Consider the following 26,126-nt stretch of genomic DNA (forward strand, 5'->3'; position numbering starts at 1 on the left):
AAGATGTTCTCCTCTCTCCTCACGGAAACAGTACTGTTAGGCAACGTGCAGTTGCTTTTTGGCTTGTTTATTTTCAAAATGTGTCGCAGAGCGATAGGACTGTCACAAAGTGATATGACTTTTAAACTCTTCTGACTGTTTAAAGTCAGCAAGCAGCGGCAAAATTAAAGCAAGGCGGTTTATTTGATGATTTTCAAAGAAGAAAGTTGTCTTCTGCGAAGAGCAAAGTAGGACAATGGCATCTGGAGAGTGCCTTCTGCTGGACCTAGAAACAGATAACTTCATTCTCTACAACATCTCCGTCAACCAGAGCGCAAACTTCTCCCTCCTCGGTGACGACTGGTTCTACCCAGCGTTCCTCTACGCCATCCCCACCATCTACGGGATCATCATTTTGATAGGCCTTATTGGCAACATCACTTTGATTAAGATCTTCTGTACTGTGAAATCCATGAGAAATGTTCCTAATTTGTTCATCTCCAGCTTGGCTCTGGGAGACCTGCTGCTTCTAGTGACCTGCGTTCCCGTGGATGCCAGCAGGTACCTTGCTGATGAGTGGCTGTTCGGCAGAACTGGATGCAAACTTATCCCCTTCATACAGCTCACTTCTGTAGGGGTGTCAGTCTTTACTCTCACTGCTCTCTCAGCTGACAGGTAAGCTGGCTGCTGTAGCCTTGAAAAAAAGCCCGCATAAATGCGGCTCCATAAAATGCATGAGTATGAAGGCGTATTTTCAGGTAACAAGTGTATTTTTTTAACCTAATGAGGGAAAAAGAACAACTTTGGCTAATTTCTGGTGGTTATGATGCAGACTGAACAGAGGATACTTTTTCTAGGTTAAACTAAAGGTTTCTGCAGTTTAGCTAACAGTCTGGCTTAATTAAAAGAAAAAAGAGCAAATCAAGCTAAAGACCAGAGAGAAAAGATAACATTAATGAAGCCCTGTTGAAAGATAGCATGTTCATATTTGCCAAAAAGATAATTGATCCGTATTTCATGGAGTGCGAAGGCACTGGAGCAGCAATTTAAAGTGCAGTTAGAATCAATTCTTTCTAGTAGCTTGCTTCCTTAAGGCTAATTACATGTGAGGCAGTATTTCATGAAATATGTTCCAAATATTCAAATGAGGATGACTAAAGCCAGGCATCTCAGTTCACTGTAGCCAGTATATTTTCCTTGATGAAATAGTTTGCCCCTTCTCCAATCAAAACTGATCTGTGCTGTTGGTTCAGAAACTGTTTTCCACTAATGTTTGGTAAAAATAACATTTAATAGCTATGCTATTTCAGCATATGTGAAAACAAGTTTGACTTTAACAAATTATATGCTACTAATAAGCCAGCTTTGTTTTAGATTGCTGTGAGGCTTTCGAAAACTGTCTCAGCACTCAGATTGAAATTCAAAAGACATTTTAATTTGAGTGTTATTTGGAAGGATGAAGCCTACCTTTCTGAAAAGGTTTTAAGTAATTATTAGACTGCCAGCTTTTATAGAAACTCCTCTGTGCATCAGAGAAGACAGGGTATTTTGTTCTAATTTGGATGCTTCAGAAAGAAATGAAGGAATATATTTTCACCATGCTAAAGTTATCAAATCTCACGAAAGTACTAAAGTTTCCAAAGAGAAAAATTATTTGGTTTGTTTAGCACAAAAAAGAAAAAAAAAAGGTCCTGGGGATTGTATTTCTTGGTCACAAAGAAGTTAAACTAGGTTTTCTTTAGGTAGTCCCTTGCATGCCACTTTGTGTCTCTCCTCCTAACCTCCTACTTTAAAACATCAGACTATTTTTGTTCAGTTTTCAAGGTAGTTCATGCCCGTATTTCAATATACAGCATGTGGTCTCAATGACAGCAGGTGACTCCATAGTGTTTCAGTGGCAGAACAGTCAATATGTTTATTAACCCCTCCGTGTTGAGATGTAAGTATAAAAATAACACTCTCTGCCCCAAGATCAGATGACAAACAGGCCTATGTGCAGACAAAATTTTTCAAGCAATTTGCTCTAAAAGACTTGGGAAAATAGGAAAAGTGCACAAACCCTCTAGTAAAGGACCACTTAGACTTTCACTTCTGAGTTTCATGTGATGTCTTAACTCCTCCCTGCCTGCTCTGAAGACAATGTTAGGAAAAGAGTATTTCTCCAGAACACTCATCTTTCCAAAGCTGTAATGTAAGTTGATTCAAAGAGTGTCAGGGAAAAAAAAAAAAAAGCGTTATAATGTATATTATGTTAGAGAGATTTGTTGCTCTCTGATCACGTGCCACGTAATGTAAACATTGCAAATGCTTTTACTGAGCAGCACATCAATAGGGTGGTTTTGCCTGCAGTGAGCAAACAGAACAGAAAACAGCAACTGTGGCAAGCTTGGGGTTTGGTGACTAAGTTCTCAACTTCAGCTCTATGTGGATCCTGTTAACCGTCGTGCTGAACTCTGCTAAACAAGTGTTACCACACTTTTCAATGCCACTTGGCTACCAGGGAGACAGGCATGCCTGTGGGAGAAGACTTTATGTTCTCATTTCTAAGGGTTCCTTTTATCCTCTTTTAATGCATCTGTTGTCCACTGCAGAAGGACATAATAACAAAACTTTTACTTTTATTAGTTATGAATCTTAAATGCTGTGCATTGAACTACAAAATGAGCCTTATCTGTTATGTTTACTGTATTTTCTGTTTTGCTATATTAACAACAGTGCTGGGATAGTTTTGTTACAGAATAACACAGTCTATATTTTGTCAGCTCACAGCCTATTAGTCTATTTTCTTAAAACTGTCACCGTGAACTCTAGGAGCCATTATTAATCATGTCAGAATCATTAGGAAAATAAACTTAAAATGTACAGGGAAAACTTCCAAGAAGTGAGTTGACTGTGCCCAATATGGTGATGCCTGCCTGGGACTGTGAAGGGAGCCACAGCCCAATGCCCTGCTGTGGCCCCTGGGGCAGAGAGATGCTGGGCATGGTACCGGGATGGTTTCACAGATAACGGTTTCTGAGGTCAGACATGGCATTGCATGGAGGATGAGCTGCAGCTGGGCTCTGAAGGGAAGCACCTGCAGAAGACAGGGGCACAGTGGTGAGAGCAGGGTAACACAAGGACTCAGGAGTCCAGCAGGTAACTGCTCAGGCACAGTTTATCTTGCTTGGTTTTTGCTCTCTGAGGTGAGGAGCCACACTAGGATAGTCAGCAAGGCGTCCCCTAGTCCATGGAGAGAGACACTTCCAGAGGAGACAGGATAAATGACTGTGTCAAGGATACTGATCTCCCTCCTTGGGTGTAGAGGAAACCTTGCTGTTCAGCACAAATTAGATGCTCATATTTGAGATGGCTAATGTTCAGTGATGTGAACCTTACCTGAGAGGCTCACACGAGGCATGTGAATGTCCCTGTTCTCATGAATCAAAGTCATGGACCATGGGAGAGAAAAACTTCCTAAACCATCTGCTGCGAATAGCATCACATGGGTCTGTCTCCAAGGAAAGGGGGACTTGTCAGCACACCACAGACCTTTTATCTATAATTAATCTTCTGCAAAAAGTAATAATAAAACCCCCTCAGTTTCAGTGTGTTTCCATTGACAAAAGCAAGTGGTAACAACTGCTGGAATTACTGAAGGCATTGTGGTGATGTCTAGAGAGACCTAGCTTCTCTGGGATCAAAAATCTGTGTGAAGAAAAGCATTGGAGTGTGACACAACAGGGTCATTTCCAAAGAGGAGGCCATCAAAACAAGGCATTGGGTAGGTGTGATGGGCAGATACAGTAAGTGAGAGAGCAGTGAAACACATATGTTACATGTTACAAAATGGTACAGATCCTAAGGATCATCGAGTCCAATTCCCTGCTCCTTGCAGGACTACCTAAACCGTATGGCTAAGAGCATTGTCCAGATGCTCCTTGAAATCTGGCAGGCTTGGTGATACCACTTCCCTGGGGACCTGTTCCAGTGACGGACCACTCACTCAGTGAAGAACCCTTTCCTAATGTCCAAGCTGACCTTCCCCTGACGCAGCTTCATTCCATTTCCTCGTGTTCTGTCACTGGTCACCAGAGAGAGGAGAGGAGATCTTCCCTCTCCACTGCCCCCCTTGAGGAAGCTGCAGAGTGTGATGAGGTCGGTCACCCCTCAGCCTTCTCTTCTCTGAGCTGAACAAGCCAAGGGACCTCAGCCACTTCTTGGTTGCTTTGGATCACCGTCTGAAGGTGAGTGGCTGAGTTTTAACAGATTTTGGCACAGCTCACATCATGGTCACAAGGGTGTACCTTCCTGAGGTACACTTTTATTCTTTCCATTTCCACTTTCCCGTGTGTTAGGCAGAGTTAATAATACCGGGTCGATCATCTCCTGCTGACTGCGAAAACTCACCTAAAGCTGCTCAGTGTTCTGACCCGCCAAGACCTAGGGGTTGTCCAAAGGATTGACTTGAAAACTTTTCTTAAGGAGAAACAGAGGGACAAACTGCTGATCTCGGTTTTTCCCCCAGTGGGACCCTCCCAGCCTGCAAGGTGCTCCGCATGCATAGGGACGCAGATGGGCGTGCCTGCGTGGGTTTGGTTAGGCAGGGTGTAGCCAATGGATCCGTGGGTGCTTAGGTTGGCTCTGTGTATAAGCATGAGATCGTATCAGGCTAAAGTTAAATTATTTGAGAGTGAGCAAGAAAGGGGAAAAAAAGAGTTAACAGTATTAGAAATGGATTTTCTGTGGGGCTGGCTGTCTGGCTGTGGGGAGCTTGTGTCTGCCTAGCTGCATTTGCAGGAGCAGCGGGAGCTGTTGCTGAGACCTGTTTTCCTGCAAACTTGGCAAATTTGCTGAGCAGCCAGGAGAGAGTTAAGGCCTGGGATGTGCTTACAGCCACCCTCCGTGAGCGATAAGGCGCCAGGGCTGAGTATACAGGAGCAAGGAAACAAGCAGTCCATGCGTGTGCCTGCGTGTTTGTGTGTTTTAGCAGGACTGTGAACGAGGCTGGCAGGGGAAGGACATCTGTCTGCCCTGCTGCTCTGCTCTGTCGAGGCACCGATCTCTTCTGCTGTCACTCAGCTCATCCCCGTGAAGAGGGAGATTGGCTTCCCCCTCTGGCTTGTCCATCTCCTGGGTGCCAGGGGAAGGGGTGTGGAGGTGCCTGTGAGAGTGGTGGCACCTGGGCCGCTGGCCCCAGCAGCACAGCCAAGGCTGACCCAGCCAGTGACAGGAAACTAAGGAAAATCTTGGCGCAGTAAGAGGAAAAGCAGCCCATTTAATTGCCCTTGTCACGGGAGATGTCTTGATTTAATTGACTGTTTCTCCCATGACTGGCAGGGTTTGTAGATTTGCATCCAAACTACCCAAGCTGTCAAACACTGATCATACTTCCCTGCTGCTTTGCTGATGCTGGAAAAAATCGAAACGCTCTGGTGCTCATGCAGTGAAACCTTCCTGAAGTAATGTTGCTTTTACAAGCGCACCGCAGAGTATGTGTAAAGCCTCACTGGAGTTTACAAGCAGCATCTTTACTTTAAGCACCTTGGATTATCTGGATTTAGTGCTGGAAGACTGCAGCAATGCCTGCCAGCTTGAGCCTGGCCTGTGGTTGAACGGATTGCCGGTGTAGTGAGACGCATGGGGTGACATTACAGGCGAGGGTAGGGGGCTTTCCTTGGTAAAACCAGGGGCAGATAGCAGGAATTGCAGTCGTGTGGGAGACCTGAAATAACGATGTTAGCTTTGGAAATGTTGACATAAGTGCTTGGATGCAGGGACGCTGCAGTGTTTCCAGCTCCACTGGGTCCCTTGGAGTGGGTCACAGCCACAACTTTTGAGGTTCCTCTGAACTCATACGACAGCTTGTTTAGCTAAGGAATAAAAAGCTTCGAACAACCCTCTCTCCCCATGAAAAAAAAAAGGTGGAAAGAAAGAAACCAACGTGGACTTTCACAAAGATGTTTTTAAATATGCAAAAATCTTTGTTTAGTAAACTATCTTTTGTGTGATTTGAATGTCTCCAGCCCCTACTATTAATATCATGTACAATACCAAAGGAGAAGTAATATCTACATGTCAGTTCATTTGTTTTATTTTACAATCACTGGTTTATGTCTCCGCAAGAGGATTAAGGGAAGTGTGCCACCCTAAAATAAAGCTTTAGAAAGCCAAACCGAATTTCCATTGAGTTGATTTACAGAGTGATACAATTTTTTTTAATACCATCAGTTGTGAGGTGTCAGGTCCAGAGTGGTTGTGGATTTATTCTGGGCAGTCTAGTCACAGCAGTCATGAAATCCGTTCAGGTCACTAAGGCACTATGTTGGGGCAATTTACTTGGGCTGTAATTTACTGTGCAGCCTCAGGAAGGCTTTGAAACAGTGTTGGAGAAAATCACTCTCTGAACTACTCCTCATCTGGTTGATTCAAGTCAGCAGAATGATATCCCCACATGTACATTTTGGATCCACTGATACCATGTCAGCCAGAATATCAGTCCTTCCAAGCCAGGCAAGACAAATGAAGGGGTTTCAGACCCCAGCCGGAAGCCTTCCTTCCCACCGAAGCACTGGGCAGCCCCTCCTCGACCCTGGCTGTTAGCACAGTGTCTGTGCCACTGCTCTTCCTGTGGTGATGGCACAGCGTATGTGCAGGGAGAGATACACATATATCTTTCAGCTGATGTAAAGGGTCTCATATTCTGTGCTGCTGGCCAATATGTCAATATAATATAAACACCCTTAACACCCTTGGTTTTAGCTCTCATTTCCTCAGCCCCTGCATCAGTCTGCACCAAGAGAAGCAGATCAAACAGCACAAACTTTCTGAATATCTTGATTACCGGGAGCAGATGGCCAAAACACGGTAGATACAATACTATAACCAGGAACAATATAGCTCCCATTTATATCAGTGGGACTGCTGCGCAAATCCGAGGTTGGAGTCAGTGCTAATGTGCTGGAGACTGTCAATATTTAAGCAATCAAAAGGAAGAAAAGTTGGATTACCTATGTTTACATTTCAGTAAAACCTAAAAACCCCAATCAGTTGTCATGGTCTCGCAGTATGAGGTGCCATACACACTGTTAACAAGGAGAGCGGCTGGCCACGGAGAATTTGCCGGCTGTGTCAGACTGAATACGGCAGGCTGGGACATGAGCATTGCCGTGGGGAGATGAGCCCATGATGGTCCCATCGGCTCAGGCATTCGTATTTGGTATTCAGAAGTGGACAATAGCCTGGCCAAAAAGAGTAGAAGGGAGTTTAGCTGGAAAGTAAAAGCAGGCACAGCCTGGCCTGTATATGCAGCGAAATGTCCAGTAGCTGCTTTGCTCACTTTTGGAGGAGTGTGATCAGAGTTCTGCCCATCCTGTCCTTGCCTTCCCTCTGGCTACAGCCCACCTCTGTGGCTCCATGGGAAGATGGGATGGAAAACAGTACCACAACACACTAAGAGGAAAAACTATTTCTTCACACCTGCAGACAGCCCTGAAGCATGAGATTTAGTCACAGTCAAATGGCCTGGGAGAGGCACAGATGGAGTTGCTGGACTAGCACTACAGCTCTAGCCATCTCCCACATCAGCTCTCCTTCCCCGGGCTGCTGAATATGTCATAGCATTTGGATTAAACCAGATCTTTTCAGTGGCACTAGGAAACTTCCTGAGTATTCAGACCAAAGGAGGACATACCACCCTGTCCCCCTCGTGTCTGTGGCATCCTGTTATGCTCACTGCTTAGAAGTTGTATTTCAAACAAAATGTGCCCAACCTCTAACCAGTGCATACTAGTCTAACTACCAGCACAACTGAAAGGCTGAGAGAGTTGGGATCATTTAGTCTGGAGCAGAGAAGGCTCTGGGGAGACCTTATTGTGGCCTTTCAGTATTTAAAGGGGCTTGTAAGAAAGATGGAGAGTTTTTACCAAGCCTGTAGTGACAGGACAAGGGGTCATGGCTTTAAACTGAAGGAGAGTAGATTTAGATTGGGCATAAGGAATAAATTTCTTCATGGAGAGGGTGTTGAGGCACTGGAACAGGTTGCCCAGAGAAGCTGTGGATGCCCCATCCCTGGAAGTATTCAAGGCAAGGCTGGACAAGGCTCTGAGCAACCTGGTCTAGTGTAGGGTGTCTCTGTCCATGATGGGGAGGGGCATGGGGTAGATGGTCTTTAAGGTCCCTTCCAACCCAAACCATGCTGTGACTGTGATAAGAACAGAGACAGCACTAGACGGTTTAGCTCCAACATGCAGCTGAAAGTTCATATGGAGGTGATGTCTCTTATGACTGAAGCCACAGAAAGGACTTAAGCATCATATAACTGACAGTTTTATGTTGTATAGCTCAGATACTGATTACACTAAAGCTATGGCATGGTAAGGACAGCATAGAGTATCTCATTTTGTCAGGTGCAGAAGAAATGCTCCAATGTCTTCTCCTGGTCTTCTCTTTCCTTGAAAGATCCCCAATTTTTTCACATAATCTGCTCACTTGGGTCCTAGATATACTCTTTTACATCTGGCTGAATTAAAATGGCTTCTGTTAGACTATGAACATTTATCCCAGTGACTCTACAGTATTTTTACAGTCTAGTCAGCCATTGTGTCATCTGCAAACTTTCCCAGCAAAGCTGCTCAAGGAAGCTGATATATGTAATAAATAACAGCAGTTAGAGCAGGTTCCCAGGACCCAGGCTAGAAATGGCTCCACCCACTGCTACCTTTTTACTGGCATGTTTGGGGACCTGCTTGGGAGGCCATGGGTCTTGTGGTTCCCACCTAGCATGGCTCCACCTCCCAGACCAGGTTTGCTAAGTTTACCCCTTGTCCAGTGGCAGAGGGACAGGGATTGCTTTGGGTCTGGATGAAGAAGGGAGGACCATGCATGCTCCAGCACATGTATGTGCATATCTACATGCATGGTCACCCATGCCAAAGTGCCCATGCAGGCTGCGCCTCTCTTGTACGCCAACACAGCCCACACCCTTTTTACATCACCTATAATATTGTGACAATATTAAAAAAACTAAATCTGCCATGCATTAAGCAAGACAGACATATTAATTATCAGCTGTTAGTAGGACTACCCTCTCCATTTTTCTGTCTACAACTGGCCTTGGGCAACCCAATTGTTTGTAGTTTTCTCGGTCACATCTTCCAGCTTTCGGAACTTCACAACCTTGGAGTCAGCTCTCCACTTCTTGGGAATTTTTCCACTTCTTCAAGATTTGTGAAAAAATCAACAGCAGTTGTTCCCCAGCTGATTCTTTTAATATTCCTAGGTGTAAATTATTCAGGCTTGCTGGTGTGAAAGTGGTTTGTGTTAGCAGGTGTTGGCTCACATCTTCTTTAATACAGCTGATGAATATTTTGCTACATCTGTAGCACTGCATACATGGTATAGATATGTCCTCCACATTTGGTCTTGAAGACAAATATCTAATTGTCTTTTATCTTGTCTCATTGTTAACTCATATCTTCACCATTTACATGTATGCCTGACTTACTGATTATTTTCTTTTGTTCCTGATATATTTAAAAATGCATGTTTGTCTTTTGCATAGTGACCTTTGATATTTTGTTGGTTCCTCCAGCTTCCCTTATCAGTCACCGACATTTTTAAACTCTGATGTTTGCTGTCATTTCCTTTTGCCTTTTTTCCCCATCTGTTGTATATTGATTTTTTTAATTGCTTCTTTGAGGTTTTAGCATGACTCCTCATTTTCTCTTATTCAGGGCAGCTTTTTGCCCTGCACAGTTTTGTCAGGGCAAGATGAGGGAGATGAGGGAGGAGGCTGGGGGTCAGCCTCTCATGCATAGTTAGCACCTCACCCTTTACATTTGTATTCCGAGTCAGTTGATCTGACAACTGTTTTTAACTTTAGGAAACCTGCTTCTCTAAAGATCCATATATATCTTTATTCTCTTTCCACAAAATTAAGCACACTACAGCTGCTATAGCTTAAGGAGCTGCTAATTTTTAGGTCAATGATGAATACTTCCTTCTCTGTCAGAACAAGGTCCAGTATTGATTTATTGCACATCACAGACAGGACTTTTTGAGTTGAGAAACTGCCATTTTTAGAAACTCCAACAAATATCTATAGCTGGGTCTGTGAGATATCCAGCAATTATGCCACGTGTTCAGGTTACCCAGTGATGCTGGTTTTATGCACCAGCATCAATAATAAAGGTGGTGCTTTCAGGAACTAAGGCTGATTCTCTAGTGTGACAAGGGGTCCGTGCCTGAGGCCTCAGCTTTAGTTGCCCTGGCAAGAGCTCAATCCTCAGGCACGCTGAGTCCCTGGTCCCATGCCATTAACAACCCTGGAGACTCGGGCTGAGATAGCAAAACCTTAGAAGGAAAGCAATACCAGGGCTTGCTCCTTCGCCTGCCTGGTGACCCAGGTGCCAGCACCAGCCCTTCCAGCTCTGCTCTGGATGCACACATGTTACACCCCCAGCACCAGCAAGCTGCTCCACCATCATGGAATCTAGTGCCACGTGGCATGAGCAGGTGTATCCCTCTGACTGTACTGGGCACCAAGCACGTAGAAATGTGTGCAGTGACTAGCTGCTGCTGAGGAGCATTGGCTAGGGAGGGACTTGCTGGTTTTGGAGTCAAAGGGTGTTTTTGAAATGAATGGGTCTCACCCCTCCTTCAGACAGCAGGTGTCAAATCCATTTGCAAGGACTGTGGCAAACTGCAAGGCTGGCTCTGTTGAAATATTTGAGTTGGGATCAGAGTTTCATTCAGAGACTTGGCTGAAGATCACCTTCAGGGAATAAATACCCTGGGGTGCAAAGGGGATCTTTCTAATAAGGAAAACATCGTCCACTGGACTCCCACTATTTCCTGCAGTAACCTTTACATCCACTGTTTTCCATATGTATAGTTAATTTTGGAAATATTCTATGCTCTGCATGGTCATGATTAGGAATAACTCATTCACTATCAAATGGTTTCTGTCTAAGCTCTCCTTCCCCAATGTGTAAGTTCAATTCAGTGGTCTCTTAAAACACTCTGTCTTGATTTTGATCTTAGTGATTCCTGGACTGACATTTCCATTTGCCTAGACTCCAGGATGATATAGCAGTATGTTGCATTACAGTCTGAAATTTGAACACACGCTTCAGTAAGTGAGAACTATGTCACTTCCATCAATGTCTCTTTTTTCTTTTCATTTATATGTTAATTAATAAAAAGAGAAAGTAGGCAGTACCTGTCAATGTGTGTAAGACTAGCCCATTATAGATGCCTTTGTGCCCATATGCAATTTACTAAAGTAAAGATTTTAATGACAGAAGTTCACCCAAGAATCATGCATAATAATGATAATCTTAACAAAGTATGTGGAAAGCAGATAGACCCAGAACAGATTGTCAGAGTGTGTTGATGGGTTAGACAGTCTAGCAATTTTGTGGATTTATTGAATTATTTGTCCTCAGAGCTATAAATATTCATAACATTCATGGTGGAAACAATAAAGAAAGTTCAGGGCATTGTATTTCTCAAACAATTCTTCAGATACTTGGTAAGACTTTTTCTTTGCTTTCCAAGTGGAGCTTCACACTCAAGGCTCCATGTGCTTCATTTATGCAGTTTTTGCATAGCACCAACTTTTTCTCTTGTTGCTTGAGGTTCTTTTTGCATGGTTATTGAGCCAGTCCTTCATATTATGTAGGCAAAACAATGATGTGATACTAGTAGAACATAATTACAAAATTTTAATGAGAAGATTTTCATTCAGTCAATTCATGGGCCGAGGCCGGATCGATGTGCACGTATTAAGCTTACAAAGGGGAACAGATGACTGGGGATCAGAGGAACTGTGAATTGCACGTCTTTTCTCCCTCTTTCAGTTACAGGTGGGAACAGAAGAAATACGGGGACATGTTGACTGAGGGGCACTTCTTTCATCATTACAATAGGAAGTCATGGCAATTTCAGGAGCTCATTTTCTAGGCCTGGGAAGAACTCAGCGTTTTCACTTCACAGCAATTTACATGACTATTTTTGTAAGACATCGGTCCAATCCAACTAATCCCTGCTTTTTTAAGTGTCAGGTTCACATTAACCCAATGTCTCAAAATAGAGCTCAGTTTAAACAGATTCAAAAGTTTTTTCTCCAGAGAAAAAACAGAAAGTGGCAATATGGCAAATCTTTCTGCAGGCTGATGCAGTCTAAACAGTAGGGTTGGTAACGAAGCAAGGGGAGGGGGAGGGGAGCAAGCCTTCAGAAATTTTGTTTGAACAGGTTTATGCAGTTGTTTTTTCAAAGCATTATACAAATTCAGGAGTGGGCCCCAGTATCTTTTCATGTATGTAAACAGTCTAGGGCATTGTAATGGATGATACTATTTGGAAGAACTTTTGTTGAAACTTAAGTACTCCTGCAAATTTATTTTGGAGGGGCAGCATCCCATTTTCCTGTTGGAAGGATGGGAAGGATTTTTTTCTTTTCTTATATTTCTTGCAAGCATGAGGCTTACCTGCAGGAAGATAGCCGTGCTTGGAAGGACTGTGATAAAAAAGGGCAGTACTCTGTGGCAGACCCTCTTTCAACCATTTTATCTTGTTACAATCCTACTGCTGAAAAAAAGTAAGGAAGAGTTATGAATGCAACTTAGTGCCTCTTATTAAGTCATATTCAATAGATGAGAGGGACGCAGTGGCCAGCACATAGCTGCTGTTACAGCACAGTCCTTGCTGTCATATTCGGTCACGAGGAACATCCCTGAGAGTCAACTGTGTGACTAGCCACCTTTGGTGCCATGAGGGAGGGATGTTTCCTTCCCATTGCCAGTGGCAGCAACGGCAGTTGTTACAGAGCACACAAATTAAGATCTATTAACCTACCACTTGTAAAGACGTTGCAGAAGGTGGTGTCTCCCAGCTTAAAAAACCCTGTCTCTTTTTTCGCAACCTGTACCTACCAGATATACAGTGTGGGCTGTTGTGTGGGCTGTCTATATTAGCTTTAATTGCTGACATAAGGGAAGAGGGAAAGGCATTAATACAAAGCAAACATAGAAGAGGAAAGCAAGCTAAAGCTGCCTACAGCACCAGCTTCCACACACAACATAAAGTTACCTCCCTAATAAAACAAAAACCAGACAGTGAGACATATGGAGCTAAATTAATATAAAATCCAAGGGAAGCATCTGATTTTGCTCCCATGCTTTAGTTGTTTTTATTTAATTTTTGTGGCTGTTGTAGAAGGCACAAGTAAGTGGATGAAGATGACAGTAAAAAAAACATGAGGGATGCACTGGAGCTGCTGCCTTAGGGATAAAGTCCTTTCTTCCTCAGTGTGAGAGCAAGATTACACCCCTTTATATCTCTATGCTTAGGAATGTGTAGGCAATATGGCTTTGAGGGCAAAGTCTGTTTATACTTCAGCTGGTGTGTATTTTCTTGGCTCAGCTGATGAGCACAAAGATGTCTGAAATATTTTGCACCAGCAGAGAAACTGCACCTAGAAACTTTGACATTCATTTGGAGACTTATTTTGATCCATGTCTTTGGAGAGTATATCTGTAACTGTCTTTTTCATGATAAAGCTACCTTGATGTTTATATTTGAAGTTGCAGCTTTGGGACTAAGTGTACGGTATTAACCAATGTTTGCATAGTCAAAGTTTTAGAGTACATTAGGTGGTGTTATCGTTAGTTACATTATTATTAACACAAGGATAATGACACAGTTTTCCAGTTTCCCTGGCATATTAACCTCAGTGGGAAACGTATTTACCACAGAAGAACCTTGAGTGTGTCACATTTTAGCAGTTTATGGTCGTTTCAGTAGTTTCGTTAGTGAGAAACAATTATTCAGTGAGCACAACAAAGATCCTAAGAGGCGTATAAGGCATTTTCCAGGATTCAGTGGTGAGTTGCACACCCTGTGGGTTCCTACCAATCCCGAGTGAATTTTGGGGATTAGGTTAAGAAGTGATCCTGCATTATATGTTATTAAATTCTGGCATCCTGTGTTGAAGCAACACTCTCACCATGCTCCTCTTGGAGGCCTGGAGACTGACCCGGAGAAGAGGTGCAGCACTGTAGTCAGCATGGCTGGTGGAGAGAAGGATCCCTCTATGGGGTGAACCCTCACAGTGCCTCATGAACTCTGATTATATTAATTGCACTTAAGAAAGCCCCATGTGTAATTTCTTTGTGCGGACTTTGAACGAGGCTCCGAGATGCAGAGATCCCTGGCATCCATCCTACCCAGAAGGTCAGCGGTAGCTGCTGTGCACGAGGCGGCCTGCTCCTTCACAAGCGCAGTGGCAACAACAAAGTTCAAAGACTGCGCAGTAGTAGAGGTCAGCGCCTCTTTCATATTTCCTATCAGATCGGCAACCCAGGCATTTTCATCTGCACCGTTTGACAACTGAAGAGAGATTGGAGTTGACACAAGTTCTTGACTGTACCATTTTTTATTCAACTGAATTTTCAGAAGGCACATTTTTCTTTTTAAGTTTTGGCCTTTGTTGTAGGACATGAATCGTACCTCTGTTTTTTAATCTTTTTCAAAAATTTCTTTTAAAGCGGGTTGGGAAAGGAGTTCAGCTGAGTTCAGCTGAAAAAAAAAAAGCGGTATCAAACAATAATTAGAGACTGAATGTGAGAGGAAGCAGAGGCCATAAATCCAGGACTGTGGCTGGACCTAGTGCAGACAAGCCGAGCATGCAATGTCACACATACCGTCAGAGCCCGTGTTACTGCATGCATTGAAAATAACGCGGTTGCGAGACCTTCGCGTGAGGGCTCACTCGTCTGGCCACCTCAGTCCTAGGCTCCGCTGAGGTATAGGGGCATATTCAGCAACGTCCCCTTCTAATGGATGGGATTGTTCAAATGCTGGATGTTAAATATGGGAAAGTGATGTGCCTCAGGCTAACTCATAGAAAATGAAGTTGCAGAGGACAAAGCTGAGGAAAGCTTGAAATAATATTTGATGCATAATCAGGAAATACAGACGCTGAAAAACAGGACCAGCTGCTGCTCAAATCCCATCTACATTGCTGAAGTTCTTAAGAAATGATAAAACCCAGAGTTGACCCTAGTGGGAAAGTGTTGTGGAAAAGTTAAAGGAGTGGCAGAGTTCCTGAGCTCTGCTCAGAAACCAGCCAGGAGATGCAGTTTTTTCATTTCTTGACTACCAACCATAAGCACATCTTCCACTGGCATCCCAGCCCTAGTCTGGGGGGGTTCAGTCCCTCATGTGTGTGGCCCCCTCATGCCCTTACACAGAGCAGCCCCTGTTGCAACTGTACTGAACCCAACCTGGTGTGGGAGAGCACAGCAGCTGAGACGAGAGGTGGTGAAAGACCCATCGACGCATCAGCGAGGTGCCTGGGAAAGGAGACTCCCACCAGATCTAAACTGACCAATTAAGCATTAATCCTCAGAGGATATCACAGATTGCTGAAAATTGCTGAATAAGGTAGCCCATCATCAAAGTCATGCAGATAGTTAGCAAAATGCTTCAATACGATTGTCAGGCTCTTAAGAAAATATCTGCGTGTGCTCCTACATCTGAGAACTTACATTTTAAAGACTATTTTCTAGGTCTGTTTTTTTCTGCTTTATCTTTCTGTGCTTTTGACCTCATGATCTGGGTCTACGCTGATCCCCTTGCAAGCAAACCATCTCTCAGATCTTCTTCTGTATCTGCTGTAGCAGGCTTTAAAAAATAAACAAAATGCCTAATAATCAGTGGCATAATTCTAAGCCATTTCTAATTATGTTCTTTCAAAATTATATTGTTTGGAAATGCTAAATTAAAATGTACTATTAATCTAAAATGGATTCATTTTCTGTCTCTCCCTACCATCTATTAATGTTATTAAAAATAAACCAGAATCTCTCTTTCTCTGTATTCTTCAATTCATTCATGTTACTGGAAATTACTACTGGAAAATATTCTCTCAGCTGGCTATATTATGTAACAAAATCCCTGAAATAATTATGCTAACATGCCATGTTGACAAGCATGCAATAAGCACCTACTGAACTACCTTTGAACTGACTATATTTATTAATAACTTGATAAGTAATTAATTTCCTTTTGCATTTATCTTCCTTAGGGTTTACTGAAGATGTTCAGTTAGCTAGCATTTCTGTCAATAATCTATAACCAGTGAAATGGACTATAAATTGAGCTATTTCAGCTACATTGTTTTAGCAACCTCCTTAACTCTTCCATTTTATTACTGCAGTAGTCGTAACATCATATTTGTTTAAAAGTGCTGTGATTTTCTTCACCTGAGATTATGATCTTGCGCTGAAATATTGTGCCTTCTAGTATGACACCACTTAATCCCCAGCTTCAAAATGTGAGTTAAAGAGGTGCTAAGCAAGCCTGAAAAATACTATGTGTGGCTGCTGCAGCTGTATAGCTGGAGTAAAGGGAAGCTGGAGAGCTTGGAGAGTAAGTGGTTAAACAGAAGACCATTGCGCAAGGTGTTTGCAGTCCATTAAAGAAAAAAATCATCTACACAAGACACCAGTGGGGCTGTATGAAGAAACATCTGCAAATGATGAGATGCCAAGATAGTGTCTTTATAAAAACAAATATACATAAATGTAAATGTAAGTATGTGTGTACTTATGTATACATGTATATGCATGTATCTGTATAAAAGGTATGCATATAAATACATGTGTGTGTATATAAAACACACACACATATGTACACACCCAAAGGGAAATTACAGGCATGCTGAACAGGGTATTGCTTGTAATGAAGTTGAATGTGTGCTTATCCTGCAAATAAGGCAATTACCTAGTTAAAACAGTGCAGGAATGATGATAGACTCCTCTCTGAAATGCTGAGCTCTAGGATACTGCAGGCTATAGGGTGTGAGGAATCAATCATGTACATGAAGTGTCCCTGGTGTGGACTGCCATGTGGATGGGCCATGCTGGGTGCTGCTTGGTCTGGGGCAGGGCGTTATGCTCTCCCACAGTGCCCAGTTTGGCTGGCTGAAAGAGCTGGGATCCTTGTAGCAGCTTAAACGGACTCCGGAGCAGCCACATGGGGATGTAACCTACCATGCCAAAAGTGGGCTGGGACAGCATAGGGCCCAGGCACCCCTCACTTCCCAGGGACCTAACAATGACCAAGGGAAGAAAAACATCCACCAGATCGTAACTGTTATGATAATGACCCTAAATAATAATTCATGAAACCTGTAGATATTCCTTCCTAATTATCTTTTTTTCTTCTACTGTGTTGCTTAAACGCATATGTGAATCGTGATTTACTCAGAGTGCACGCTCCTTCTAGAGCAGGACTCCAGCAGATAAGAAGCTCTTCTGTTTTCTAGTCTTCTGTTTTCTGTGGTTATTTGAACCACCTATCAGGTTCAGATAACTTTGCTTCTTTCATTTCCTTGGATTCTAAAGTACAGTTTTCTGAAAGGATGAAATCCTGAAAGACAAAATTGCAAATCAAAAAAAGTCTTCTGCATATCTAGCATAATAGTTGTTTTCTTTAAGAAAGTCACATAGCAGCTCTGGCTACTTAGCATAGGTGCACTGAGTTATGGACAATTGTTAATTGCCAGCTACACGACCAAACAGCAATTAAAATGGACAACATGCTCTTTGTAGCTTGAGAAAACATAAGATTTGGTTTGCAGGAGGCCAGCATACTCACAGCTCAGACTGAAAGGTGTGGCAAAGCCTCCATCCAGTTCCGTTCAACACTATTCTGTGACGGGCTGTAAACTGCTGTATGCTTTTGAAGAGAAGTCTATGAAATGTGCTTCCTATCTTAATGCTATTTGGACACATACATATTAATGTCAGGCAGCACTGTGCTTTGTTGGGTCGATTACAAATTAAATGAACTCAGAATCAATATGCATGAAACAGAAGGGACCCATGACAGGTGGCTCTGATGTAAAATGAGAAATCTATTGAAAACATTGAAATTTAAAACACACACACACACACAAAAATCAGAGTCTTGAGAAGGGTTTTGTTTGTTTTTTTTTCCTCAACGGAAGGGACGAGCAAGAATACAATGGGTGAGTACTGACGTCAGTAAATTATTTCTTTCTTTTTTATTTTTTAGGTACAAAGCTATAGTAAGGCCGATGGAAATCCAAGCATCCCATGCACTGATGAAGATTTGTGTGAGAGCTGCTATAATCTGGATTGTATCCATGTTGCTTGCCATCCCTGAAGCAGTGTTTTCAGATCTGCACCCTTTCCATGACAAAGGGACTAATAAAACCTTCATCAGCTGTGCTCCTTACCCACATTCTGATGGACTACATCCCAAAATTCACTCAATGGCATCCTTTCTCATCTTTTATATCATTCCCCTATCTGTCATTTCAGTATATTATTATTTCATTGCTAAGAATTTGATCCGGAGCGCTTACAACATCCCTGTGGAAGGAAACGTGCATGTGAGGAAACAGGTAGAGACTTGACTTTCTTCAAAAATCCACATTCCCTATCAATCTGGGAACAAAGAGTGTGCATACAGGGAAATTTACACTTGGACCAAATGCATCTGTGGAGTTAATTTTAATAGATCAGGTGGGCTAAAAGAATTTAAAAGGTTGACACAAGCTGTGGCAAAGTGCTAAACAGTTAAAGCATCTTCTCCTGTTTCTAAGTTCAGAGACTTTGGCAGAGTGGTTGCCATGGCAAATACAGCAGGAAACCCATGCCAAAGCCTGGGAAGGTATTGACTAGGATGCAGGGAAAGGACGGTATTTGGAGACTGAAGCTGAGGGTTGACGCAGCAGAAAATCAAAGCTTACTCTAAGTTGCTTTGTCAGAGAGAGGACCTTGGATAAAGCCTTGCCCTGCAAAGCAGTCCCTCTTTACATGGAGGAAAATGCTGGCTCTGTAATTCAGTCCTCTGAACTGACAAGCAAATGGGACACCACAATGGGTGAGTGGAGGTGGGAGAAGCCCCTTCTGCAGGGGCCCTCTGTGGCCAGGAGCACTGGTCTGTCAGGGCAGGAGGCACACAGCTGCTCCATGGGAGCGGCGATACCTCCTGCCCTCACCATGGCTCCAGCTCTTGTCTGCCGGTGCTGGGCCACGTTCAGAAATCAGTGCAGGCTAGAGAGGGACTAGGGGAGTGGAGACCAGAGAAGGACAGTGGTGGGAGCAGGGTCTCCAGGAAGGAGGATGGAGCAGGGTGGCATGGGAGCCTCACAGATCCAATGAAGTTGTATGTCTTGTGGATAGCATGATCTTTGCAGTGTGAACTCTCAAGAGAAAAGGAGAGTTCTGACTTCTTTCCGTTGGTCATTATAATTCTCCTTCTACAAATGCCTCTTTTTCTATTGTCTCCAGAGGGGAGTGGTGTTGGATAGAATAACTTGTCCACCCGATATTTGCCCTCTAGTAAGTCAAACTGGTCAATATTCTTCTGGTCCAACAGCTGTTAACCTCAGGTTTTACCTTAAAACAGTCTTTGATTTATACAAGTAGGCCATTTTCTCCAGAATAATACAATCTTTTAATCTTCCCTTTGTACTCTTGAAAGCCGAACTACTTCTGTTGCTGTCACTCAACTGTGTTTTTTAATAAAACTCCCCAAACCATCCCACTGCAGAGCTCACAGTTGGGTTGGCTCAGCTGGGACCCATGTATTTCAAGTGAGTTTCATGTTCTGGTTGAAAATGTGTGGCTGAAAATTTGCAGGTCCTGAACCAAATGAGAGGATTTAGCCAGGATTTGGCCAACCTAACTCCAGCCTTTTAGCTAGAGACTGTTTCCTCTTAACTGCTCCTTTTGTAAGCAACTGGAGAGAAAAAGTGTCATCTCCAAGGGAAAATCCAAATCCTGCATGTGTAACTGGGTATTTCAGGTCAGTGCTTAAATTTGAATGCATCTGAGCCTTATGTTGTCCAAGTAAGAAAGCAACAGCAGGGTAACTTGCTTCTAAACAATTTATCTACCTGGACATATTTACCTTATTTTTCTTACCTTTCGACTGAGGTGTGTTTCAACTTAAGCTGAAGTGACAACAGCTGTTCTGCAGCTGAACAAATGTCCATATAATGGCACCCAGCAGACATCTCCACCTTAGGCTGACCTACCGCGATCATCTCACACAGACATCAGGTACTAAGGTGGAACAGCAAAGCTGGAAAGCTGTGTTTTCTGCCCGTTAAATGATGCATGATTCCTGAACTCCTTATCCTTTTCTCCTTCTGAACATGTACAAATCTTTCTTCCCTGTAGACCATTTTTCTGCTGATTCAGTGACTGTTTTGACTAGTGAGAACGAAGTGTAGTAAAAGAAACCCTTACCCCCTTTGGTTCTGGGGAAAGAGCTCTAAAGAAAGCAAAAGGCCAGGCTGCAGTCTAGCACCGTTTATCCATCATTCCCATCCTGCGGTTCATTCCAGAGCTATAGGTCTCCATGTGAGACGAGCTCCATCTGAGGAGCAGCTGAGGGAACTGAAGTTGTTTAACCTGGAGAAGAGGAGGCTCAGGGGAGACCTTATTGCTCCTTACAACCACCTGAAAGGAGGTTGCAGAGAAGTGGGTGTCAGTCTCCTCTCTCCAGTAACAAGCAATTAGACAAGAGGAAACAACCTCAAGTTGTGCCAGGGGAGGTTTAGGTTGGATATTAGGAAAAATTTCTACCCTGAAGGGATTTTCAAGCATTGGAATGGGCTGCCCAGGGAAGTGGCTGAGTCATCATCGCGGAGGTGTTTAAGAGATGTGCTTAGGGACAAGGTTTAACAGTGGACTTGGCAGTGCTGGGTTAACAGTCAGACTCAATGATCTTGGAGGCCTTTTCCAACCTAAACAATTTTATGATTCTGTGATTCTGTAACTAGTATTGATTTCTTTATTGTGTTGCTTCCTTTCTTTACAGTGTAGATGTGGCCTCAATAGCCCTATATCAAATTAAGGATACTTTTAAAAGAATATATGGCTTAGCCAAGGACAGCCTTTTCTCAAAGGATTTAATTTTCAGCCCGCTTTCTGGAGACATTATCATCTGGTACATGTCAATCCTTCCTAAACTCAATGGCTGATTTTCAGTCAGTGCTCTTAAAGGGGCACAAAATTAAGTCAAAATGGGCTTGTCAGGTCACTCCTGCCTACTCCCTGCTTGCAGCTGTCCTGAGGAAAGATCAGCCAATGTAAACTGCTCAGTTTCTGATGTACCTGTGCAGCTCAGAAGGCGACTGAGAGTGGGGAAGTGTCCCAGGAGCCTGGCCAGGCACTGCGACCGCACCAGGGTAGAAGGAAGGGCAGCAGGACTTGGACTAGGGACAGCTTCAGGCCATTCAGGTCCTACTCAAATACAGTAGGATGCCTAGGAAGAGGTGCAGGGATTACCAGAGAGAAGAACATTGCAAAGCCCTAAAAAGTCAGAAGTGTTATAGTTTCCGTGCCCACAAACTGACAGAATCATGGAATCATAGGATCTTTTAGGTTGGAAAGACCTCCAAGATCATCAAGTCCGACTGTTAACCCAGCACTGCCAAGTCCACCGTTAAACCATGTCCCTAAGCACCACATCTACACATGTCCTAAATACACTGAACTTCTTCCCTGAACTTCTAGCTGTGCAACCTCTCCCAGAGAGCAGTGTATTTTAGCAGGTCTTTCTTGGCAACTCTGTCTGTCCTCTGTATTTGGTGACCTCTGTCACAGCTCTTGTGTTCGTTAGGAAGAAAGATGTGTTGAAATTTGCCGTGGCATTGTTATCTTAGTGTGCAGCACTGGTGGACAAAAGACAAGGTACGGTTTACCTCAGCTCCCCTTGGTTGAGCAATACCTTTGGGCTGATTCCAAGCCTGTACACATAAGTACAATAAGTGTCGCCTGTCTGGATGAAGGTTATACCGCATGCTAGCTGACATTGCAAAAACATCTTTCCCTGACAAAGCTCAAATTGTGCTGAGAGGTGGCCATCCATCTATTTACCACTGACATCTGCCTTCTCCTCGTAGCCCCAGCTCTTTCAGCTGAAGTGTCCACTTTGCTGCTGCCTCCGTGTTTCTGCAAGTACAGAATTTCCTCTTGGCTTCCCCAGCTCCTTCGGCCGCTGAGTGCTGCACTTGGTCTCTAAGGGCCATGAATTGTTGGCAGCACTTTTGTGTACATACACCACATGGCCCCAAGTCAGAAAGGCCTGCCTCCGGGCTCTGTGAAATATCCCAGACCCTTAACCCATAATTAATAATAATAAGATAATATATATAAATTACAGATGAACATATATATTATATGGGGTTAACTAATGCAGGTGTCTGCACTTTTGTTGCCTCAGCTGGGATTTTGCAGTGACAAGCCATTGGAGATTTTTCCCTAAAGAGGAAAGGAAAGATTATTTCATTATGTAATAAATTTTCAGAATTATTTATTTTTAGGAGGAGACTGAGGAGAGAAAGGAGGGGTCTTGATTCCATGTTCATCAGCAGTCCAGGTTGCCCTACTCAGTCCATGTTGCTGGCCACAGGCTAGCCCCAAAGCTGCAGCGCTGGGAAAAATAGTTAGCTGCTGCTCTGAGCTGGGAATAGCTGATAACCTGCATTTCTCCTTCTTTTTCCAGATTGAATCCCGTAAGCGCCTGGCCAGGACAGTACTGGTCTTTGTGTGCCTCTTTGCCTTCTGCTGGCTTCCCACTCACGTCATCTACTTATACCGGTCCTACCACTACTCAGAGGTGGACACCTCAGTGCTGCATTTCATTGCCAGCATCTGCGCTCGGATCCTGGCGTTCACTAACTCTTGCGTCAACCCGTTTGCTCTCTACTTGCTCAGCAAGAGCTTTCGGAAACAGTTCAACAACCAGCTTTTCTGCTGCAGAGCTCGCCTCCTCATCCGGTCCCAGAGCATGGCCAGGAGCACCACACGAATGACGTCCCTCAAGAGCACCAACCACTCCCTGGCCACCTTCAGCCTCATCAATGGCAACCACATCTGCCATGAAGGCTACGTCTAACGGGCGCAGTCAAGGACCGCCGCATCACAAACTTAGTATGGCTGCTTGGTTTTCACAGGGATGGCGAGTAGCACACACACGCAAGCACACGTGCATGTGAGGAAGTTCGTTGTGCTCAGAGAACTCGGAAACATCCGTTTCATCCTGGACTGAAGCAGATGAAGCAGCAGATCATTGAGCACCAGCCCGCAGGAGCTCCCTGGGAAGTGCTGTGTTGCTTCAAGACCTGCTGTTTTCAGTGAGAGCAAAGTGAGCACCTTAAGATCAAATCTAGTTTGGCTCTGCAGGTTCTTCATCAGTTTCTGCTCAATCCTGAAATTGTGCAGACTTACAGCAATGACAAGGACCACATGAGGTGCACAAAATTTGTCAGAACAGTTGCATCCAGCAGTTCATGGTATCATATATTTTGACACCAAAATAAATCCATTTAAATAAGGTAAATACTTTTACAAAGAAGTTCAGTGTAGGTCATTTACAGACTTTTCAAGTATTTATTAATGTTCTGAGTACAGTATTAATTCATGGTTTAAAAGATACCGAGAGTTTACTGGGGCCTGTCGGTGGCCCCATCTGAAATGAGCAGTATCTTGCACCATTATCAATGTGAAAGCAGTAACGTGAATAAATGTGAGTTGGAACATGTTTACAGTTTTCAATTGTGTGAGCTTTTGCCATGTTGTGGAGGAGACAGCAGGGCATTTTCCAAGCATTACTATTTTGCTTTTCCTGTCTTCAAGGTGTGAGATAGTGAATGTTTCATCACCTAAGGGGTACCACACAATTTTAGTTGTGTTTGGCTAAGGGAAGTTAACAGAAAATGAAGCACAGCTATTTTTCATGCAGGAGTGCTTTGTAAAACACACTAGTTATTTAGTAAAAGCTATCAGCAATGCAAGGTCTGATCTCCAATCCATGTTTTTTCCTTCTATCTTCACAGAAAACTGTGGAGACAGAGTGCCATAACTGCCTGACAGTTTGGAGAATCAGGTCTTCTGTAATGTTCACTCCAGAGCAGTTCCTGTGCCAGGTACCAACTATTCTGGAAACACAGGAGCACAGTGTCCTGCAGATAAACTCTTGAAGTGCATGGACTATAGGACAGGCAATGAAGCTGCACACCTGATAAAGAAAGCTGCTGCAAAATGAGGCCATAAACCTATCACTGTAGCAAAATATTGAGTTTTTAATGGCCCTCATCCTCTTTGATGATGATCCCTTTCCTTACCACGGAAAAAGAAAAATGAAAACTAATAAAACTTTGTGCTAGGCTTGGTCTGTGAATGTAGAGAAACTCATGTGTGCAGTGTCAAGCCACTCAGCCCTGGATCTGCTGGTGCCCAGGGATGCTAGTGGGACCTGCTGTCTCCAGGGACTGCAAAAGGGCTGTGATGCTGAAGGCAGAGCTCGGAAGCCTTTAACTGATTTTGTCTTTGAGCGCGCTGCCCTCCGGAAGAGGTTCCACACGCAGGTCCATGAGGTGAGGATGTGGCCGCACCACCATGCTGGTGTGCTGCCAAGGGCAGCCTGGCCTGTCCCCCACCATCCCTGGCCACCACCCCCTCTGTCAACTCCCTTCTCCAGGCGTGAGTGTCCCCACACCCCGATGAGCCTGAAAACTGATGTGGTGGGGTTATGGCACAGCTGAGTCACAACCCTCGCTTAGCTGGCTGTGTAGCTGTGGCGTTAATTGCGGTTTACTGGACTAAGCTCCTCATTTACTGAAATTTTCAGCAGAATGGCTCTTTCCTTGAGTTTTAATATGAAGCCACACACAATACCAGAAGCCCAGTCTGCAGCCATTTCAGAGAGTTTGGTTGAGTTTTGAGCTGTTTGTGACATTTCAAAATGAGAAAAAAAATGTTTGCCCTGAGATGTTTTTACTAAATATTTTCTTCAGCCTTGTAAAATTTAATGGAAGGCAAGCAGGAATTACATACTTCAACAGCAGCCACACAATCTGTGCTGCGTGATGTGTCCTCCTCGTCAATAATGAACAACACATTACATGTTTCCCTGCAGGAGACTCCAATGGTTTCTGAGGGAAAGGGGAAAGCACAGTGAGAAAATCATAAATATGAGGGAAGAGCATTGCTGTAGCTCCCTCAGGGATAAGCTGAATACAGACCCTGCCTTCCTGAGAAAGATGCTCTTTTGAACACAGAATTATGAAGATGCAGCACCATGGAAATAAATAAATGCTATTGATTTTACCCTTTTCTTCCTAACACAGCTAGTGACTCCTCCGAGGACAGGAAAGAAGGTTTTGGCTCTTACCTGGAAGTGCTTTCCAAAAATGCAGCTGCATGTGTCACAGCCTCACCATTGCTTAATTTGCTTGGTATTACTTTCCTCTTGGTTTTCAGAGCTGACAGACAAAAATTTAGGGGGATTTCCATATAAAACATAATGCTTTCATTAGCATCTAAGATACCTACAACTTCTTTTCAATTTTATCAACTTAGACCAAGTCTTTTCAGATGAGATGTAAATTTTCATTAACAGTCTTCATTTAGTTCAGATCCCTGCCTCCCATTCAATATCTTTAAGAAAATTGAGTGGTTCTGTGAAAAAAATAAAAAGTTCCTTGCAAAAAGTATTTTGGAATGTATTTCACAAGTTTGCACTGTTTTTATAATACAATGAAAGAGCAAATCTGAGGTTGGAATTGTGTCTGTTTTGTCCTTTTATTAAAATATAATGAAGACATTCAGTGCAGCAGTTGAGGTCAGGGAAGGAATATTCAAGAAAGTTTTCTGAAATATCCCAGCACGTAATTGAAATATTTGTAGCTGTAATTGGTTTTTCTTTCCTCAATCCTTGTCTCATTACCTTGGTTTCAGAAACACGATGTACTTTACACTGCTGCAGCAGTCTAACCCCTTATCTAGAGCTGCTCTCTCCATGTTTGCTGGCACACCCGCAGAGCTGATTCTTTCAACCTGGAGAGTTGTCTGCAGCGTTTCGTGTGTTTGATAAATTTTCAAAGCGCCCAAGATAAAACCCCTGCCCCAGTAAGCGACTCCAGAGACGTGTGCTCACATGCTGCCTGGCCCTGGGAAGCTTTGTGGTTCTCCATGGGGAGAGCCCCAGGCTGTGACCTCGAAGTGGCTCGGCTCTCTCCACCAGTTCTGGGAGCATTGAGGTGGCATCTCAGACCACATTATTTGGGCAAAGCTATGCTTCAGGGCTCTGAAAGGCAGCTTTCCTGAAATGCTTGG

At 43.6% G+C, this 26,126-nt stretch overlaps 1 protein-coding gene across 1 annotated transcript; it reads left to right on the forward strand.

Moving 5' to 3' along the window:
• The first annotated feature begins 235 nt into the window (after nucleotides 1–235).
• Nucleotides 236–22,905, forward strand: GRPR (gastrin-releasing peptide receptor). The gene is made up of 3 exons (XM_010154106.1): nucleotides 236–654; nucleotides 18,043–18,394; nucleotides 22,513–22,905. The coding sequence occupies exons 1-3, from the start codon at nucleotides 236–238 to the stop codon at nucleotides 22,903–22,905; spliced, it is 1,164 nt and encodes a 387-aa protein (XP_010152408.1).
• The last annotated feature ends 3,221 nt before the right edge of the window (nucleotides 22,906–26,126 follow it).

Source organism: Eurypyga helias, unplaced genomic scaffold (assembly GCF_000690775.1).
Source record: "Eurypyga helias isolate BGI_N326 unplaced genomic scaffold, ASM69077v1 scaffold17936, whole genome shotgun sequence".
In the NCBI taxonomy this organism is placed as follows: domain Eukaryota; kingdom Metazoa; phylum Chordata; class Aves; order Eurypygiformes; family Eurypygidae; genus Eurypyga; species Eurypyga helias.